This window comes from Arachis duranensis, chromosome 6, assembly GCF_000817695.3.
Source record: "Arachis duranensis cultivar V14167 chromosome 6, aradu.V14167.gnm2.J7QH, whole genome shotgun sequence".
NCBI classification, from domain to species: Eukaryota; Viridiplantae; Streptophyta; class Magnoliopsida; order Fabales; family Fabaceae; genus Arachis; species Arachis duranensis.
The window spans coordinates 1,893,383-1,906,867 of record NC_029777.3 but is presented as its reverse complement, the minus strand read 5'-3'; the positions used below and the strand labels follow the sequence as shown (position 1 = coordinate 1,906,867).

Genomic DNA, 13,485 nt, shown 5'->3' with positions numbered 1-13,485 from the left:
GATGCCAATTGTATGCAACAATGAGGAGTAGTTGTTTTTTGTTAATGCCTTAATGGTCATTCACTCCCACGCTAGCTAACGCTATTCGTGGAATCTGAATATATGACCTCACTAACTTATGTACTAACTATTAAATCCTGCTACAAATCATAATGTTTCGTTGCTCAATATCTGACCTTGCAATAAAAGATTAAAAAAGGAAACAAAAAAAAAATATCAACTGTTACTAAGTCCACATATAATATATATGAACGTTTGTGTCTATCTATCAGTTTCATAAATTGTGATTAAAAAAAGAACACGGTATATATGATTGTAGTATGATTGGGCAACTCGTTATGCTCAACATTTCCTTAGTGACATGCATGGTTAATTAACTGATTATGTAGTGTCATTTTCACCATTACTTGTTCTTAATTTTCTGTCATCAAATATATTGACTACTACTCTTATGCATTGCACCTAATAAATTCTATATTGTACTACTAGTGATATAATATACTACGGCTATACCCTTTCTAGCTAGTGAGTTAAGTAATGATAATCGTATAAAAAATACGCCACAAATTATTTTATTTTAAACATGTACGTATGCATGTACGTCATAGCTAGAATACTGTTTTATTAGTGAACCTACCTAAAAATAACCACCTTCATTACTTTTTCTGCATGTTAGGTCCGTCTTTCATAGGTATAAATATTCTAATACATACTATCTGATCTACACATAAAAAAGGTCGTATGTCTATGTTATTATCAATATTAAACCAACTCCAATATGATTTTAAGAAAATAACTATTATGAATGATGTGTCAAAATTCTGTTCATTGTGACCAGAAAAACATATTGTTAAATTTTAATAGCTTACACTTTTAAAGATGAATTAATTATGATACGATGATATTATAACTTATTTTCTATTTGTTAGTTGAGTCATCAATAAGTGTTTAATTCGGTAAATTTACAAATGAAATATCCGGTTTTAAATCTAAAACTGTTATATTTAAAATTTTAAATTACTTGAAGATATGATTCATAAAATCAATATATTATTTTTAGATGATCTTCTTTTTCTTTTTCCCTAAATTTAGGGTTATTGGATTCCTCGGAAGAGAAACATATACATGATATGATGATAAGTTAAAGGAAATCACAGCAAAAATAATTACATCCAAAAACTTTTTTGAAACTTTTTCTCTGGCAATACCATTAAGGATTGTGAAGAGATCTAAAAAAATGGAACAAATACACCTGCATGATATTGTTTACTCTTTATAACCAAAATATAAACTCTTCTATCATGTATGAATTCGTTTATCATTAGCCAATGATTTCAATTTTATTTTTGGTAAAAGAAGGGGCCAGAGGCCCAAAAGAAACAAAAAAGTATTAAAAAAAAACACAAAGCGGGGAGAACAAAAAGGTATTTAACAACTAGTAGTTGGGCCTTTATCTCTAATATTTGACCAATTTATTTACCCTCAATTATAGCTAGGCCATGAATCATTTAAGCCTTCGTACGATGTTTTTGTCATAGCTAGTGTACACGAATAATAAATTATTACAAGATGTAAATTATTAAATTAAAATAGCAAAATTGATACAAGATGTAAATTATTACAAGATTGATTATTAAACTTTTATATTTTTTATTCTACCATTTTCTTTACAGATCTTCTTTTTTAAGATGATTATTTACATTAAAATATTTTTATATAAAAATAATAATTAAAATAATTAAATAATTTAATATATTTGATAAACTTATATAATATAATACATATTTTAATTAGAATAAATTGACAAATAAATTCCTAAAAATTTATACTTCAAACAAATTAATTTCTAAAAATAATATCAATAAAATCTTATAAAATAATAAATATGAATATATTATCTCTAAATTAATTCCTATAATTAGGATAAAAAATTTTAGTTTAAACTATCTTGTCAATATCTAATATCACAAAAAAATTTATTAATATTTTTTTAAAAAAATTAATCTATTTAAAATATAAATTTTTAAAAAATTATTTATCATTTTATTTATATTATTTTCATATAAAAAATATCTTAGTTAACTTTCCTTAACAATAATAATCCTTCTTTTCCTTTTAGGCTTTTACTTTTGACTTTTTAATTTCAACGAAACCGAAAAGATGGGACAGCTTGGTTAACTGATCAATTTACATTAACTAAAAAGAAGGGGAAAAATCAACTTTTCCCGTAAACTGAGGGGGGATATTAGGATTAGAATTAGAATATAATTATTATTTTTTTTTTCACAAAAATTTTAAATATTGGTAAATTTATTTATGAAAAAAAATTACAATTATACTCATAAAATATAGATTTTGTATAATAAAATTATCTAAATATTAAAAAATCACTTAAAAATTTTAAATTATCTTTTTTTTTCACCATTACTATCATCATTCTTTATCTTTGTCTCTAAATATTCAATATCAATCTATTCCCTTTCTAGTCACCAAAAAAAAAAATCTATCCCCTTTCTCAACAACCATCAGATCATTACTCTATCTCATTTTTGTCGGCGCTGCTAATCCCAACCGCCACTCACTACTCACGGACTATTCTGAAGTATCACTACCACATCACAACCTCCTTCTCTTTACCACCATCATTATTGCATTATCTCATCTTTCTTGAATCATCTCCAACGAGTTCATCCTTTGCCTCATCCTCAAGATGAAGAATTATCACCGCTTCGTCTCAGTCAGCCTCAGCTCCAGCATCGAGGCGTCAAGATCCGGGTATAGGTCATAAATTCGGCAAGCGAGGACTTCGACAAAGTAAGTGGCTACTTTGCGCATGGCTCTAACCTGAAATATCGTCAATAACTCGATCTGGTTTATAAGTGCCTCTGCAAGAAACAGGTTATTTTGGTGGACTGTCACCGTGCACGCTATGAGTGTGTGGACGAGTCAGATTCCATTCTCCTACAAGTCAACTAGGACAAGTAGCTGAGTCAAAGAAGACGAGGCGTTCTGGCGGGCGAGCGTTTCACGCGCTTGATAGAGAATCGGTGGTAGCGACAGCGGTAGTGTATATTGCCTTGGCTGCAATGGAATTGAGGTTGTAGTTGGAGGAGGAGCTGTCCTCAAAGGCCTTATCCACAGAAGTTGTGATGATGGAGAATTCAGTTTGGGGGAGGAAGGCGGCGGAAAAGGGGTGGTGCGATGACAACGTCGGTGGAGATGGGGAAACTAACCGAACTTGAGAGCCTCTTCGCCGTAGAGATCGTAAATCTGACGTTTATAAGAGTTGCTGAGAACATTTAGAGAGAGGGAGAGAGGATTATAATAATAGTGGTGGAGAGAAAAGTAAGAGTTAATAGTCAAAATCGTCTTTAAAAGATACCTCGATCTCCATTTTCATCCCCGAAAGATAAATTTAATCAAAATCGTTCTCAAAAGATGTAAAATTAATCACGTTAGTCCCTCCGTCTATTATGTCACTAACGACATTAAGTTTGCTGACGTGGTAGTTAGCTTGATAACCCAACCCAAAGCAGATCTGGATCATACCCGCTTCCAATCCAACCCAAACCCAAACCCAGCAAGAAACAGCGTTCCTTCTTCCCACATTCAACAGCGTCTTCATCTTCTACCTGAAACTCCGCCACACCGCCACCCTACAAGGTGTTCCATGTCGCCGTCAGTCCCTGTACGTTCCTCTACCACGATGCTGCCGGTCCTTACACGCAGTTCTTCTCTTTGTTCCAATCCCAAAATTCATTTTTTCCTCCTTTTTCCTCCCTTTTTATTGTTCTTTTTGCCACCAACACTGAAACCCTTCTTCTCTATAGATTCCTAATTTAGATGAACATACACACTTGCTACTATATACCCAGTTCTTGTTTTTGGGATTTCAAAGAACCCAGTTTCTCAAAGATTGAAACTTTGATATAATATATGGGGTCTTTGTTTTAAGTCTCCCAAGGGTGGTGACAGGGTGGTTGCCACCACAAATGGAACCAAAGAAAGCTATAAGAGCTACAAGACCACCGTACCTTCTGATTTGGCACCTGCGCCTCACACAAAGGAGGACATTAACAAGTAGAAACGTAGTTCTGAGAATGCTGTAGGGACTAGTATTGTTGGTAATTAAAATATTGGTTAGTTTTATGTTAAGCATTTGATTCCGATTGAGATGTTGGCATTTTGAAAATAGGTAGCTGCTGCTTTGCGGAACACCCTCCACTCAATGATGCAGAGATCGCAGTCGCTGCGCCCTCTAACTCCTGTCTGTTCTCTTCCTCAATTATCACTGCTGGCTTCTGGTGGAACGTGGTCTCTTCCTCCACTGCAACTTGCACCAATATGCTCTACTTGTGTCGGTCTTCTTCTGTGCTCTTCCATGGACACCGCCAAATTAGAACAAAGACCATTACTTAAATAACGGCATCGATGAAGAGGCAGCAGCTGTTGGAACTGGCATGGAGGCTGAGACGCGTAGAGGAGAAGAAAAGCTGTTGGATTGTTGGGTTGTGGCTCTAATTTAACGCCGTTAGTGATAGAATGGACGGAGGAATTAACATGATTAATTTTAAATCTTTCAAGGACGATTTTGATTAAATTTATCTTTCAGAAATGAAAATAGAAATTGGGGTATTTTTCAGGGACGATTTTGATTATTAACTCAGAAAAATAGTTTAAGATCTTTAGGTGATTTTTTAGTATTTAAATAATTTTTTATACAGAATCCAAATTTTATGAGTACAATTACAATTTTTTTTCTTTTAATGAATAGATTTATCAGTTTTAAAATTTTTATAGGTAAAAAAAAAAAAATAATTTAGTCTTAAAATATATGTTCCAGATAAAGCTACATGTTAGAAAGATTGCAAAAGGTCGTAAGGAATTGATATATATTCTATACAGGGAAAGGGAAAAAAAAGAAAGAGAGAGAAAGCATCTATCTTGAGTTGGATATAGCAAGGTATACACGTCTTGTGAATTGTGATATTCAATACCTTAGAGCTCACACTTTATGTTCGTTAAGAAGTTCTATTCCCGTTGGTATAGTGGTTTAGTTAAATCAGGTAGGCACGTCACCTTCACCTATATATTTTCTTCATTCATTCTCATCATCACTCCCCATATAGATGGATATATATAGAACTTTGAAGAACGCGTCATGGAGTAGCTTAAAAGTAACTCATATAGCCAAATACTAGTAATATGTGCATGAAATTAGTAGTAGACATTGTTCAATGTTTTGAAGGCAACCACATGATAATGATTTAATAAATGGTGGTTGGTGTGTTAGGAAAGTGGATGACGATCCAACATAATTAATCAATCACCAATCATTCGAAGGGAATGTCTGAAGAGCCAGGCAACCTCCCATCTCCATATATATGTAGCCTATAATTGAATAACATAATTTTAATGAAGTGATGAAGAGGTGGAGTCAAATCTGTATAATCATATATAGTCATAACTCACGAGTATATGCTGCCAAATAATGCTCATATAGTTTGTACAAAAACATTCGCTTTATTTAGACATAGAAAATAGAAACTTATATAGGATAAAATTAAGACTTATGTCTTTTTCATTTTATGTCCATTACACTATACATATATACATATTCGTTATAAAACAAGTTACCACATAATCTATTCTTTTGCCCCCACAAATATTCTAGATTGCTTTTCCCATAGTAAACGCCACACACTTTGTGTCAAACTGTCAATGCAGTGTGCATATAGTATGCAACACCTATCTACCAACTTATTAGTTGTAATTACTTGAAACATCGTCATACTTCATTCAGTTCATTGTGAATGTGACTATTTCTTTACCTTGGTAGTTCAAAACTTGGGAATCGTTGTTTTGTAGCTTTCTAATCCTTGTATTCTTTATCTCTCTTTCACATTTAATATTCTTTTTACGGTAATACTTAAAAATTAATTACTTAAAATTATTTTAATTAACTTAACATCCATCATTTTATATACATATATAACATTTATAATTACACACTTATTATATATAATATTATTCAATCTTTTAACAATAATTAAAAAATATAAAATAAAATAATGTTAGACTTTTTCCTTTTTTATTATCTCTTAAATGTTTTTATGCCCACATACATAAGGTTGCGTTTATTTACACTACAACAATATAGATTATTTTTTAGGGTTATAATGTGTAAAATTATTTTTGAGGGTTATAATATGTAAAAGAAAATTAAAATTTGTCAAAAAGATAAATTTTGACACTATTTTAACTATGAAAATATGTTAATAAAAGTTTTGTCAAAAATAGTATTTTTAACATATAAGCTATTGTGAAAAAAATTTAAATCTTATTTTAATAAATATTGGCTGTCAAAAATAATTTGTTAGAAAATTTTGAGAACATATTTTCTGTGATACTTATTAGTTGTCAAAATACTATTTATTTTGACACTTATTGACTATAAAATATTCTCAACAAAAAATCTTAACAAAGAATGAGATGTGATCTTGAAACTAAAGAATAAATTGAGATTTTGAAGATAAAGAATGAGTAGTATAATCCTAAACTAAGAGCAGTGTGATGTCAAAATTAACAGAGCCCAAAGAAAAAAAAATAGTAGAGTAAATTGAAAACAAATGAGTGTCAAAATTGAGGAGTAATTTTCTACGGTCAAATTTTTCGTCAAGAAAATATAAAAATTTTGATATTTGTGATATTTGTCAAAAATATATATTAATTTTGACATTTAATTATAGTGTTAAAAAATAAAATGTCAAAATAACTCTATTTTCTTGTAGTGTTATAAACATAGGACACTGAGATATAGATTTAAAGATACAAAATCATGATTGTAAGATAAAATATGAACAAAAATATTAAATTAGTATATTTTATATCCATCCTAATATGTATTCATCCTAACAGAAAAGACACGGAGACACTAACAAAAGACACAATTTATTTTTCATTTTTTTTTAATTATTCTTATCAAATTTTTATATTATATTTTTTTATCATTATATTTTTTTTCTTAAATTTTTGTATAGAAAAAAAGAGAGTAAATTAATCTTTTATAATTTGTTCTAGTTTATCAAACACTAAACAAATACAAAAACTCTAATTTTTATGTCTTTATCATTTATGTCTTATTTTCAATGCTTTGTCTTGTTCTTAAAACCGAACGCAGCCTAAGTCACTTCATACATTATTTTAAGAATAAAGTATACTTTTAGTCTTTAACGTTTTCAAAAAATTTTAAAACTATCCCTAAGATTTAAGTCGATTCAATTTTCATCTTCGATGTTTAAAATCAATTTCAATTTTATTCCTACCATTAATTTTTTGATAGTCAAACTATTAATCAATTATATATATATTTTTTTAATTTTACCTCTATTATCATCATCATCATCAATCCACTACTACCATCATCATTATCACTGGCCAACCTCTCATCTACTTTACTCACCACCCCGGTCACACATCAAATCCACCTTCAAGAAACAATAACCTCCCACAACTCACAATTCAATCCAACCTCATCACTACTGTAACCCTTATTCATTATCCCAACCTGCAATCCTCTTTCTCTTTCAACCACAACTCTTCTACTCTTAACTCCATTATCTGCAATCCTTTTCCAACCAATCATTTCAACAACAAAATACCACAAGCATTTTAATTAGATTATTATCTTTCAAAAAAATAAAAAATAAAGAGAAAGAAAAGAGAAAGAGAGTGAGAGGTTATAAGTGTGAGAAGAGGGTAGCTTTGTGATGGTGGTAAGGGTGGGGTGAGAAGGTTCAAATGGGGTTGGGGGTTTAGGTTGGGGCTGTAACATCCTATCAGCCTAAGTGTTATCTCTAATTATAAAATAAAGGATAATAATGTATCACACCAGTTTTAAAACTCAAATTATACATATATATTTAAAGTAATATTATAACTAAAAGTCCGATGAAAGAATAAAAAATTAAAGATGGATAAAATAGAAATACAAAGCACGAAGTGTTCACACACAATAACTAAAGCACGTTGGTACAAATAAAAACAAAACAATATATATTTAAAATTTTATAAATAACTTCAAGATACATAAGATAGTTAAATATAAGAAAAACAAGTGATATATATATATAATATTCAAAAGATAATTAACTGTAGTTTGCGGAGTTTCGGCTGATTAGAAAAATAAGATACAACAGAAATTTTGATAAAAATAGATATATTTCATCTTTCAAAGTTTAAGTTCCATCGATTTTTTAGTTATAATATTACCTTAGATATATATATATAGTTTGAATTTTAGAACTGTCCTAATGTGTTATTGTCCTTTGCTTTATTGCTATAGATAAGATTTAGGGTAATAGGATGTTATAGGGGTTGTGAAAGAGAGAGAGAGTAAAAGAAAGAGGAGAAAGAAGACAAGATTATGAATTTGAGAAGAGGCCAAAGTGACTGTGATAGTGGAAAAAATGAGGTGAGGATTCAAATAGAATTGAGATTGTGAAGAGAGATAATGATAAAGAAAAAAAGTGAAGACGATGATGATGAGAATTAAGTGTAGAATTGAGAAAAAAAATATTTGATTGATTATTGATGATTAAAAAATTAATAGTAGAGATAAAATTAAAACTTATCAAAAACGTTAAAAATAAAATTAAATCAAATTAAATGTTAGAAATATTTTTAAAGACATTGGAAAACATTAAAAATAAAAAAAAACATACTTTATCCCATAAATATCTTAAATTGTAGTTAAAGTCGCAAATGCCACATTTTATTTTGTTCCGCGCGTAAATATTTACTGAAACTTCCAACCGTAAAAAAACCATTTTGACATGGATTTAACAACTGACCATCAAGTCATCAACATACACGTGATATCTATTATTCTTTCAAAAAGAAAAGAAAAAAAAGTTCATGTCTACAGCTAGAAAGCTTACCAAATTAAAGTACTATAATAAAACATTTCTAATTGATATAGCAATTTTGGTTCAGTAGTGACAATGATTCCCGCAGTTAGTCAATGAATTATTGCACAAAATAAAATTTAAATTTTCAACCCTTACTTAAACAGATGAATAAACTGATTATTCGACTTAGCTAAGTTGGTTACTTACACTTATAGTAATTTAGTTATAGTATAGCCAATAAACACTACTTGTATAATAATTAATAATTAAGGTTATTTAAACATGCAATGTAACATACAGTTAATACGATGAAATTAAACACTGTTGAAGAGAAAATTAAAGTAGTAGTTTTGTTAACAGTTAGTGAAGAAGAGGAAAGTCAAGGAATTGAGATGAGAAGATGATGTGGTAATAGCAAACAGTGCATGTGTATAGGTGGGGACCAAAAAGATACATAACATATATCACGAGAATGAAGACAGGTATGTGTGATGTGTGCATGGCAAATGGCAATGAAGTCGAGCCCCCACACTTGGTACCATCCCATCCACCCTACCCTAATATTTAATTTAAGGACACCAACGCCATCTCCATGTCCTACGGGTCGGGCCACCCCGCAAGATGCCAATTACTTTCATAACATTTACCTCCACAAATTCCTTTCTTTAATCTCTCAAACTCTTCTTCTAAAGCCTTTCCTTTTCACCTTCCAACAAGGAACGAACAAAATAACATGTACCCATGTGATCTCACCTCTCCAACACGGGGATTGGAATTGGAATTGGAATTGATACTACATCCTTATAGTAGCTCTAGAAAAGTAGAATATAATGAAAGGAATCCATTCTGCTTCACTTTCTATACACCTAATCATGTTCAAATAATTCACAACACTTTATTTGTTACATTTATACTTTAAATCATTGTAATTGAAAGACAACGCAGGTATACAATAATTCGTTATTCCAACTTTGATATATATGTTCCCTTCAACTTTTTCTATCGACACACCTTGTTTAAATATTTCCCCCTGTTTCAGATTTGAGGATCTTTGATGAGCGGGACAAAGATATAGAATGCATATAAAACTGGCTATGATTGTTCCAAAATGATTTATCAGACAGTGAGACACTACTGAGTGTGTGTGTGGCAGTACACACAAGTACTTAGTTATTTTTATTGCGTCTATATTTGACACTTTTTCTATTTGTCTGTGATGTCACGAGTCCCTTGAGTTCTTATCTAAATTACTAGCTAGCTCACATTTTGTTGTATATATATATAATTTGAATCGCGTTAGGGAGCAATGAAGTATCTGTATAATGTGTATAATGAACTGTTTATTTGGCCTAATATGAATTAAAAAATGAACATCCAGAATAAAATACTACTAATTTATCAAACACAATACACTTATACTATTCAGAATAACCATCTAAGTACCTGACATAATAAATATCTAATATCTTATTAAATCAAACATCCAATTTAAAATACTTGAAACTGATTACACAAATTAACCCCATTACATGCATTGTACCGCACATGTATTGGCTCCCTATACTTCTTCATATGATTTACACAAATTCAAAAATATATATAATTAAAATTAACGATTAGAATTACTAAAAAATCAATAATTTTAAAATACCTAAATTTCGTCTTATAAAATTTGGAAAATTTTAATTATCAATGATTTCTGTATTTTCTCTATGATAATACATGCTACAGTATGAGAGAAAAATTGCACTTTTAATTATATTTTTTATATAGAAATAGAGTATAATATTTAGTATTTTAACAAATTATTATTAATATCATTGTACAAATTAAATTTTAGAAAAAGGCAAGTTAATAAAGGCATTAGCAATAATAACTACAAAGATTTTAGAGAATCGACGATTTTTAGTTGACTAATATAGTAAATATAATAGGAAGGAGGAGGAATACTAAGAAACAAAAAGAAGAGCAAGTTGTCTCCATCAGACATTACCAGCGCAACCACGAACCTTTGGAGTTTGGACTCAAAAAATTCCAATCTAAAAAAAAGCCTTCACCTTTAGTTTTTCCATCCCCACCAATTTTTAATTTTAATACTACTCTGTTTCTCTCTCTCTCTTACTCTGCATTGGTGATCCCTTTTAACACCGTTCCATTATTCCCTAAACTAACCATAATAATGACAAGGCTCTTTCGATCCAAATCTTGCAGACTCGTAGATTCCAAGCCTTCTCCGCCAACTCCCTTCTTCCGCAATGAACAAGAAGAAGAAGAAGAAGAAGAAGAAGAAGAAGAATTGGAGAGTGATGATGATGAGGAGGAGAACAGTCCTGTTTGTACGGCGTTCATGAATGGAGGAGGAGGGTCAAGTAGATGCCAATCGGAGAGCCATCAAAACCAGTTTGCAATAGTGGACATTCTGGTGGCTGCTCTCAAGAAGTCTCTGGTCACTTGCAGTGTGGAGACGGAAGAAGATCATGTTTCTTCCTTGGATATTAGCTGGCCAACGGAAGTCCGCCATGTTTCTCATGTCACCTTCGATAGGTTCAATGGCTTCCTCGGTTTGCCCTCTGAGCTTGAGCCTCATGTCCCCAAGAGGGTTCCTAGTGCCAGGTTTATTCATCTCTCTTTAATTCTTATGCTTCAATTATTAGCCACATGGTGCTTAATTGAATCATTGAATGATGATGATGCAGCGCAAAGGTGTTTGGTGTTTCTGCAAAGTCAATGCAGTGCTCTTATGATGAAAGAGGGAATAGTGTCCCAACCATTCTTCTCATGATGCAAAAGCGTCTTTACTCTGAAGGAGGCCTTCAAGTATGTTCCTTTAATTACTTAATTACTTAATTACTTGTTATTGTTAACATCATTTATTTAACTAACTTCATTAATTAGGCGGAAGGAATATTCCGAATCAATGCCGAGAACAGCCAAGAGAAGTTTGTTCGAGATCAGTTAAACAAAGGTCTGATGCCACCTGGAATCGATGTTCATTGCTTATCTGGTTTGATCAAGGTATATTAGCTTAATTAATGAATCTGCTGCTCATATCTGTGATATTCATGATTGAGGAATGCTAGAGAATGTTGTTGGATTAGTAAACTAAAGGAATTGGATTGATGGCAAAAGGTTATGGCCAAAAATAATAAATTCTGATGATTCTCTAGCATTTCTCGTTATGATTAGATTATTAAATTAAAGGGAGTGTGGCTTACAGGCTTGGTTTAGAGAGCTTCCAAGTGGGGTGCTTGATTGTCTAACCCCAGAACAGGTGATGCGCTGCAATTCGGAAGAGGATTGCACTAATCTGGTGAAATTGCTTCCTCCAACAGAAGCTGCGCTTCTTGACTGGGCTATCAATCTCATGGCAGATGTTGTCCACCACCAACACTTGAACAAGATGAATGCACGCAACATTGCTATGGTATTTGCCCCCAACATGACACAGGTAAGTGTTTTTTTTTTGTTGACAACTAGAGAATTAAAGAAGGAAACAACAAGTACTAAAATTAATGGGCTATTGCCAAATCCAGCCTTTGACAGAATCTTGATATGCAGATGGTGGATCCTCTGACTGCATTGATCCATGCAGTGCAAGTCATGAATTTTCTCAAGACATTGATTCTCAAGACCCTTCAAGAGAGGGATAAATCTACTTCCAAAGAAGATGGTGACAGGGAGGGATCTCTTGAGCAAACTGAGGATGCTACTTGTGCCTCAACACCACCTTCAAAAAGCAAGTTCTCAAGGACTTCTACATTGGGGAGACTAGAATGGTGCATTGAGGAGAAGTTTTGGAGACCTGAGGAAGTAAATGGAAAAAGGGAATTTGAATGTGTTATAGATGGTAGCCCCTCTTCTAGTTCTAGATATGAGAATAGTTATAGCAGTAATAGTAGATCAAGTATGTATGAGAGTGAACATTGGGTGAGATTGAGAAAAGGGGTGAGGAAGTTATGCAGGCACCCTGTGTTTCAGTTGAGCAAGCCAACAAAGAAGAGTGCTAATAATAATGCTAATCTTGGAGTTGTAAATAGTAGCAGTAACAGGGAACAACGTGGTGAGGCTTGGGCCTAAGAATAATAGCATCTGCTTGCCCTACTTTTTATGGATTTTGTTGTGTTGTGTGCATTGTGCAAATGACATGACATACATCATGCATCTCAATTTGTGTGAGCTGAGATTACTGTATGTACTAATGTAATGTAACTGATGCCTGATCTCTTAGTAGAAGAGTGCAAGTTCATGACATGTTTAGAGTTTTACTTGCTGACATAAAATATATTTACTCAAAAACAAAACTTTAAGGACATATAATGACCATGTATAGATGAAAAATGAAGAGAAAATTATAAAACATGATAACACCTTTTGTTTTGTTCTTGTTTTTTCCCCTCCTCATTTTATTATGATGGACATCTTTTGATACCTAATTAAATATGTTGTGTTCAAATAAAGCAAATAGCCAAATTCTATTTAGCAAATCGCTTATGCATTTAATCCAAAATTTTGTAAAAATATTTGGATAAATATTTAGAAAGTATATAAAAAGTAGATAAAAATAAGAGTATCATTA

General features: G+C 31.6%; 1 protein-coding gene across 1 annotated transcript; it reads left to right on the top strand.

The window, feature by feature from the left end:
• The first annotated feature begins 10,856 nt into the window (after nucleotides 1-10,856).
• LOC107491912 (rho GTPase-activating protein 5) lies at nucleotides 10,857-13,158 on the top strand. Its single transcript, XM_016112832.3, has 5 exons — nucleotides 10,857-11,522; nucleotides 11,606-11,726; nucleotides 11,805-11,924; nucleotides 12,127-12,357; nucleotides 12,468-13,158. Exons 1-5 carry the CDS (start codon nucleotides 11,089-11,091, stop codon nucleotides 12,984-12,986), a joined length of 1,425 nt encoding a protein of 474 aa, XP_015968318.1. The 5' UTR covers nucleotides 10,857-11,088; the 3' UTR covers nucleotides 12,987-13,158.
• The last annotated feature ends 327 nt before the right edge of the window (nucleotides 13,159-13,485 follow it).

Bases quoted from the DNA above. Each gene is read 5' to 3' on its own strand.
- LOC107491912 (XM_016112832.3), top strand. From the start codon at position 11,089: ATGACAAGGCTCTTTCGATCCAAATCTTGCAGACTCGTAGATTCCAAG. The intron at 11,523-11,605 runs GTTTATTCATCT...ATGATGATGCAG, and splicing joins AAGAGGGTTCCTAGTGCCAG to CGCAAAGGTGTTTGGTGTTT. The intron at 11,727-11,804 runs GTATGTTCCTTT...TTCATTAATTAG, and splicing joins ACTCTGAAGGAGGCCTTCAA to GCGGAAGGAATATTCCGAAT.